Raw genomic sequence first — 8295 nt, 5'->3', positions numbered from 1 at the left:
GAAGGAGAGAGAGAGAGAGAGAGAGAGAGAGAGAGAGAGAGAGGCATGTGTCTATGAAGAGCGGTAACTGAGGCAGGGAGGGAAAGAGGCATGTACCTACCGAGACAGGTAAGTAAAGGAGGGAGGTACAAAGAGGCGGGGCCAAAGGTCTCAAACTGGTTTATGGCTGCCTCAGAGCCAGTTTCAAACGCCACTATATTTGCATGTCAAAACTGGAACCCACACCCTCTATCTGCAGACTGCTTATCATGTTCAGACACCTCCTTGTCTTTGTTTCTCCCAGCTGGCAGACAACAGGCAACTTTCTTATACACAGCCAGCATAAAGATGAATAAACTTTGCTAACACGGACATACTGGGATCGAGGAGGCAACGAGAGGAGTTTACAAAGTCCAGAATCTCAATGTAAGTTGCTACTGCTGTGTAGTGATGGGGTTAGACTTTTGATACTGCAATCTGATTTCTCTGGATATTGGTGGGAGTAGACAGATTATGAGCATTAATATTCTATTCTATTCTATTCTTATAACTAAACACATGTTCTCTTATAGTCTGTATCAGTACAATGTAGCATGATAAACTTAAACCCATAAATGTGTATTAGGTTGTCATATAAACATGTTATAGATATAGTCAAGACCGTGCCAGTTGTTTACTACGTCTATGTGAGGAAACTGTAACCTGATAACAACTGTGCTAATTGCCAGGCAGGTTCTGTATGAATTGTTGTGACACTACACCATTTTGTATAGCACCGGCTAAAACATGCTCAGTATAATTAGATTTGAACAGCTTTTAAATCTACAGCAATTTGCGCAGAGGCTAAAATAGAGCTAATATTTCAAACAGTATAAACCCAGTCTTTTGTACCACTAGCAGATCCCTCACTGTGCAAACTATACTTATGTTACTAAATGACACGAGGAAGCATGCTGTGTTGTGTTTATCACCTATTCGCTGCTGCTAATAAAAATAGTCCAGCTACGTGATAGGTTTACATGAAAATCCTGGTGCGTTATCAGTAAAAAAAAACAAACAGCTCCAAAGGTTGTGAAACCCCATACTCGCCTAATAGCAGAAGCTGACATGAAACTTGACCCCTGTCTGACCGTTGTCGACTATATTTCCTCTTCCACCTCGAACTGGTTCATCTTCTATTATTAAAGAGGAGATTTTCATGATCTGACATGTTATATGTGACGTCATATTTTCCAGTGAATGTAACTGTGCACAGTGTTCTGCAATTAAATGCAAAGAACGATGCATGAGCCAAAGAAAACACTGAGACAACTGTGTGTTCATCATCTTTGGTCAGTGATAACAGCTTATAATATTAATTCACTTGTTCACAGTAAGCTTTCAACTTAAATGACATAGCTTTGTCAGTTTTGTATGTGATGTAATAAATTGCTGTAGTGGGTTTGTTGGTCCATAGTGTCAAAATCAGAAAGAGATTTATTACCGCTGTCAGTGAACAAAATACACACGAGCTTATTGAGTACTTCTGTATATTGCAAACACAAAGTGAGAGGACATAGAACTTGTTACTTGCATATACACGTGAAATACTTAATGTAGAGCTGCAGCATGTAACTTTTCTGGTACTTTTCAGGCATTTAAGTGTTTTTATAGCTCAAAAATACCTCAAAAAACATATCTTCTTACTGTGAGCAGGGTCAACTCTCTTAAGATTCGACCTGTAACTTTGTGCTGTAATCTGCTTTTTTTCCGTGATGATAGTTAATAATTCATACTGTGGAACATTCCAGACAAAGCAATCATCAAAGTTACTGTAAATGCCAAGGGTTAATCAGACATGTGTGAATGAATCAAAACATAACTCCAGGTATGTTTTTGAGGAGGAAACAACATTCTAACATGGCTAAAAGCTCAGTCAATTTTGCGTAATGTAGGTAATGTAGATGGTAATTCTTGTTAACTTCAATTCTCTTGTCAGATTCAGATCAAATACATATTGCGTGCGAGTGTATCTTTCCCCAGCTTTTGCCTTTATCCTCTGTTGTAAAACTACAAGACAAAATGAGGCAGTGAATGTTTGTTTTGTATTTTTCCCGCTTGACAACTTCATTATTGATTTCCATTATTTTTGACAGGCCTGACTGAAAGAACAGGGGGGCTAATGGATTCTTCGGACTTCTCCTTGCTGTCTTCCCTGAGAGGAGAATTTAAAGCTGATGATTACATACAGCCCCACTATAAGGAGGCATATCGGCTGGCTATCGATCGCCTATTGAGTGGCGGTCGGGACAGTTACCGAGAGTTTCTCAAAGGTGAACGCGTGGGGAATTTTCTTTCAGAAGATGAGCTCACTTTTATAACGACGCACGCAGAGCTGCCCAAACCCCCGACCCAACCTGAGGAAATTAATATTCAAAACCACAGTGATGGCCAGTCATCTTCGGGGACTTACTGGCCCATGCACTCCGATGTGGAGACGCCGGATTTGGATTTAGGATGGCCAGACGTCAGACACGAAAAACTTCAAACAAATATAGATCTGCTTTATCACCCTCCCCGGCAAAACAATCCCACTATCAAAGAGGTGATACGGAAACACATTCAGGATGCCAGGCAGGTAATGAAAATGGCACTCAGCCTTCTATATGTGGGATGTGCGTTGCAAATTGGCTCAGGGACTGCCTCAGCTGTCAGCGTTGCCCCATAGAGCTCAAATTAGGGGAAGTGTGCTTTTCACTGCAGAACTATGCTGAGTGTTTAGCCCCTCCAGGCACTGCTGTATGTGTCATCCAGTGAGCAAGACAATGTTAAAATCTGGTTTTGCAACTTACAGACAGTGAAGGAACAGCCACACACTAGCTTGTAAATTATATTGCTCTATTCTTTCCATAGTTGTCGCTTTCTTCAGAGAGAACGGTACTTCTAGTTACTGGGTCATCAGGTGTAATGCTAAATTTCAGCTCAATTGACAAATCAAACTTGAAAATCATGTCATATCATGTCTCCACTTTCCCTCTAATTACTGCAGAACAAGACTGAGTGATTCAAATATTATGTAGAGATATGAGAGAGCCAGCTTTCGGGTTGTCAAAACTGCAATTAAGGGAAAATGGCTGCACTCGCAAAAAGAATCAGCAATGAAATACGATTACTCTGCCTTTCTGAGACTACAAGAGTTTTCAAACAACTACCTAATAATACTAAATGACAAGCAGTTATACTCGTGAACCTAGTTGAGTGTGTTCTTAGCTTTTCTTCTTGTCCAGGCAGCAAAAAGTGTGGTGCAGTAGAAGTGAAAGATATTAAATAAACACAATGTCTTTGAGTAAGCAGTGACTAATATAGATCAGGGAGTATACCACCCACACTTTCTGGGATAGGCCCAAGCTGTTCACAATCAACCAAATGAAATCAATCTCACAAATCTATACATGCATTTCTTGTCACAGAATCATTCTTTTATTTATTTTTTCAAACTCTGAAATATGCAAAACGTTTTAGAAAATGTACACATCTACTACCCATATACTTCACATATTCTCAGTAATTAACAGTTTTAACGTGTTCCAAATGCTTAAGTCACATTGATTTCTTCCTCTTTTGTCCTTGCAGGTCATTGCGATTGTCATGGATAAGTTCACAGATGTGGATATTTTTAAAGATATTGTGGAGGCTTCATTACGAGGAGTGGCGGTCTATGTGCTCTTGAATCATTTCAATTTAAACAACTTCCTCTCCATGGTTGAAAATCAAGACGTGAGAATCCAACAGCTCAGGGTATGCATTTATAAAAGTCAATCATTTTGCCACTTTTTTCATTTTTCACTTTTATCTTTCCGTTCACTCTGTTTGTAACTTTGTATTTTTCATTGCAACACTGAAATTTAACCATTGTTGAATAAATAAAGGTTCCCTAATATTAACCTTAAGCATACTCTCTCAAGAGTTTAAAGTACATGCAGTGTTTACTTTGTAATGCCAGAAATTCTCAGCCTTATGTCTCATTCCAGCTGGTTTGTCATGCGGGCAGGGTGGAGCCTTATTTCATTTATGTGGGAAAGTAGTTGCAGTTGCAGTTTGTTGTATTGTTCCTTTGGTAAAGAATTCACCTGCACAGCCGCCATGTATTTTGTATAACATCAAAATGACACCTTTTTCTCTGATTACGCCTTTCATGTAGGGTCTGGTCATTGTGTTCTTTCTGTCTGCAGAATATGAGGGTGCGCACAGTTAAAGGTCAGGATTACCTCTGTCAATCAGGAGCAAAATTTCATGGTGCAATGGAGCAGAGGTTTCTGTTATTCGACTGCTGTACGGCTTTGTATGGTTCCTACAGGTAAACAGACTGTGAACTAGACACTGGGTACATGGCCAGTCAAAATCTGATAACTAGAATACTCAGATTGCTCAATAATAAGATCAGATTTTATGGTGTATGTGTTTACCAGTGCTGGATGAAGTACTACAGGAAACAATCTACTTAAGTAATTAAAGTACCTGTTTAAAACTGTACTTTAAGAGTAAAAAGTATTTCACAGAAGTTTTGTTAGTTTGTGTAAAAGTGTAAATATAAACGTTTAAAAGTGTAAAGGCAGAGATATTGATCAAAAATGATACACATTTTGGTCAACAGTAACAATACAAATCAACTTTTCATCTGAATTTTGTGTATTTATTCTTGTTTGCACAAAAATGAAGCTTAAATTCAAAAACTTTAGTCATGATGTTACCAAGAACATGGTAAAAATAACCCCTCAAATCATATGAAAATGAATTTTACTTACTCAGTGTAGTTCAAAAATGTAGTGGAGTAGAAAGTACAGATACTGCTCTCAAATGTAGGGTAAAAGAAAAAAGTATCCACTGTAAAATGTACTAAAGTAAAGTACAGATACCTAAAAATTCTACTTAAGTAAAGCACTTTATTACTTGTACTTCGTTATCTTCCTCCACTGTGTTTACTTGCACCAAAGAAATCTGATAATCAAAAACGCTTGGTTAATCAATCAGAGTAACTTTTTTATTTAGAAGCACAAGTTGAATCTTTCATATTTTATCTTAGATTTTTTTGTCTTTGCACAAGTTTACCCTTTTTTGCAAAACCTGCACACATCAGATTACTCACATCAGCTGGAACTATTTGCAGGGCATTACAATAATCTGATTACTCCAGAAATCAGAAAATGATATGATTTTTGTTGTGCATGTAAACACAGCCAGGGATGAATACTGACTCACCAAAAACAAATAGTTACAATTTTGTGTTTTTTTGTGTTTTGTTTTTTTTGTGCAGTTTCTCTTGGTCCTTTGAGAAGATCAACCTGAGCATGGTCCAAGTGATTACGGGGCATTTGGTGAAATCCTATGATGAGGAATTTCGGACACTTTACGCACGATCAACTATCCCAGCTCAACTCACCCCTTTAGCTTCTCCGAATGGATTACAAGGAAGACCCATTATACCTAAACCTGTGCTTAATTCTGCCCCTAAGCTGGAGAGGGGAGGACAGTTACGGCACACGATGGAGGGAGTGTACAGAAAGAGGAGTCTAGGCTTGACAGATCCACATGAAGGTCACTTTGAGGAAGAACCACTTGGACCTATAAGAGAGAACGGAATTAGCTCGCATATGTCAGCGGATAACTACAAAAAACGCCATAGTTATGCAGGCGAAAGAGAGGATCCATACATTCCTCCAAACTTACACCCCAGGGGAAGCAACTGGAACGTTTCAGGTGATACTGGGAAAAATTGTGCATTCCTAAGCGTTGGGCAGATAAGAAGTCAACCAAAACGGCAGACATACCATAGTAAAGATAAACTGATCCCCGCTCAGCCAATCACTCCAAACCAGGAGAGTACAAAGGCCTTCATGCGCACGTGGAGGATTGAATCTTATCTTAATAACACAGACACCCCTCTCAGAGAGTCCTCTGATTACTTAGATCAACTTGATCCAACAGGTAAAGTCAACACATTTATGCAAGGGAGAATGAGGACCTCTCTTGTCTTGAGGTCAACTATACCAGAGCAAGGGGAGATGGACAATTCTTCATACGGTCTTGGGCGCTTATCACCAAACTCGGCGATGCACTATTCTTCGATGCAGTGGAGTCCATCAGCAGCTGACAGAATGGGCAAGGAAGAATTTTCTTTTAAACAACAAAGCCTTCAGATGTTAGATAACAATGAAAAATTAACTTCCACTCGAAGCCCTTTCTACCCAAATTATGCATCCCTGGGTAGACAAAAAGGAAGTCATATATTAACCAATCCCGACATATTCACAGAAAACTGGCACAAAAGGCATAGTGTGGCTGACCCTCGATCCAACAGTACTTACATCCACGAAGAGCAGTTGTATGGGCCTTTTGCCAGAATGCAGGTGAACAGAAGCTCAATGGGGATTAATGCACCCAACGGAGGGTACTTGTCAGCGCTGAATGAGGATCAAAGATCAGTCTCTCATTACGATGTCAAAAGAATAACTGGCCCCAATAGTCCCAGCAGTCCCATGTGGCAGGATACACCATCAAGAGCGCTGTCTGCTGTAGCTCTTGATGTCAACACAGAGCATTTGAATGACAAAGGCAGCGCTACAAACAAGCAACGGTTCTTTAAGAAGAGCTCCAAAAAGATTAAATCCTTCCTGAACATACATGATAAGAAAGATGATGAATCTGGGACTCTGGGAAGAGATAGTGTGAGATCAGAAGAAAGCACCAACACCTTAACACTAGAGGATGAGGTGAGAATCGCTCGAGGAAGAAACCAACATCGCCAAAGCACAAAGAGCACAGGCAGAACAAGCCCTGAGCGCCACAGAAACCACAGAATAGAGGACCCGCTTGCAACTTCAAAGCCACGATTTGCCACTGAGGAACACCGGTACCAACCACATTCTAGTAACGTCAAATCTGACTCTCAGAGACAAATGCATTCTCCCGACAGGAGCTCACAGTTTAGCTACGAGACAGGTGGCTTGAGCCGGGATTGTAATGTTGAGCAGAAAATGTACAATAGATATGAACCCTCCTATGTAAAAATACAGTCAGTGCGCTCTTCTTCTGGATATGGGAGTCGATCTGCTCAGGAAAAAAGTCTTTCTAAAGTTGATAAGTCCATAGAACATCACCAAGCTGCACACGGAAACCAGGAGAATAAGATCGGAAAATTTTTCCAACGAGTGGGGAACCTTATAAATAAGCACAAATGAATGTCATTGTAAACTGGTAAAGGGTATTTCTCTTTTATTTTTCAAGACTCATTTTATATGACTTGATTATTGTTTACATGTGGAGTTGCCTCAGCTGTGGTATTTTTGCACTGATATGTAAATATTGTCTTTTATATGGTGTATAGTTAAACAATATAATACTGTAGTGCCTGTCCTTCAGATGGATGTGGAGGATTGTATGTGTTAACACTGAAAGGTCAATGCCAGACACTCTTTAAAGTTTAATACTTGTTACAGGAAGATTGTTAAGGCTTTGTTGGTGCTTCTCAAAATCATGCTGCTTGTAAATATGTTTATGTAGAAATAAGAGCACATTTAGAGTAAACTTATGGTTGTAAGTTGCCTGAACCAGTCCTTAAAAACTACTTATATACTTCAGTATTTATCCCCATTTAAGGAAAAAAAAAAAATATGTTGGCAACCAAGGCTGCCATATTGTTGTTTTTTTTTTTTTTTTTTATTTTATTGGAGTATTTTACTTTTAGTGTAAAATACGTACAGCAGTAGTTACTGTTTTGCACCTTTGGCGTGTACATGCCCATTCTTGCTCTGCAGTAGGTTAAACACTTTTCATACATTATAAACATTCAACACACAGTTACCATAATATAATATTTTTTAGCCTGAAAACGTGCACACATTTTCAAATGCATCACAGGAGCCTGACATGATCCACTCAGGGATGATTCAAGGATTTGTGAGAACAGTCCTCCCCTTGCTCACTGATAAGCTATATCCTTGTTATAGCGTGAATTTTAATCAGACCAGTGTAAGTAGATGTAATGATGAGGAATAAGTATTTATATGTTGTTTGTGCCAAGAGTTGCATGTGAAGCTGTTTGTTGTAACATTAATGAATTATTAAACATTTTCATGACGCACATGTAAAAACATAACACTGTATTAAAAGAGATGTTTATTTTGACATGTTTTATATGAGGCAATAGTTCCTTGAATGAATTCAACTCTTTATTGGTATGGCATGACTGGTATGACGATTTCAAAGCTTTACCATTACCAAATCCTAGTTGAAATCAGCTCTTTTTTTTTTTTTTATTCAGTTGATAGTGTTTTATAT

At 38.9% G+C, this 8295-nt stretch overlaps 1 protein-coding gene across 1 annotated transcript; it reads left to right on the top strand.

Annotated features, from left to right (window-relative positions):
• Positions 1-230: 230 nt before the first annotated feature.
• Positions 231-7336, top strand: fam83b (family with sequence similarity 83 member B). The gene is made up of 5 exons (XM_033979156.2): positions 231-405; positions 2115-2596; positions 3592-3756; positions 4191-4315; positions 5273-7336. Exons 2-5 carry the CDS (start codon positions 2141-2143, stop codon positions 7194-7196), a joined length of 2670 nt encoding a protein of 889 aa, XP_033835047.1. The 5' UTR covers positions 231-405; positions 2115-2140; the 3' UTR covers positions 7197-7336.
• Positions 7337-8295: the final 959 nt, after the last annotated feature.

This window comes from Periophthalmus magnuspinnatus, chromosome 15, assembly GCF_009829125.3.
Source record: "Periophthalmus magnuspinnatus isolate fPerMag1 chromosome 15, fPerMag1.2.pri, whole genome shotgun sequence".
Taxonomy (NCBI): Eukaryota; Metazoa; Chordata; class Actinopteri; order Gobiiformes; family Gobiidae; genus Periophthalmus; species Periophthalmus magnuspinnatus.
This window is presented reverse-complemented; position numbering and strand designations above follow the sequence as displayed.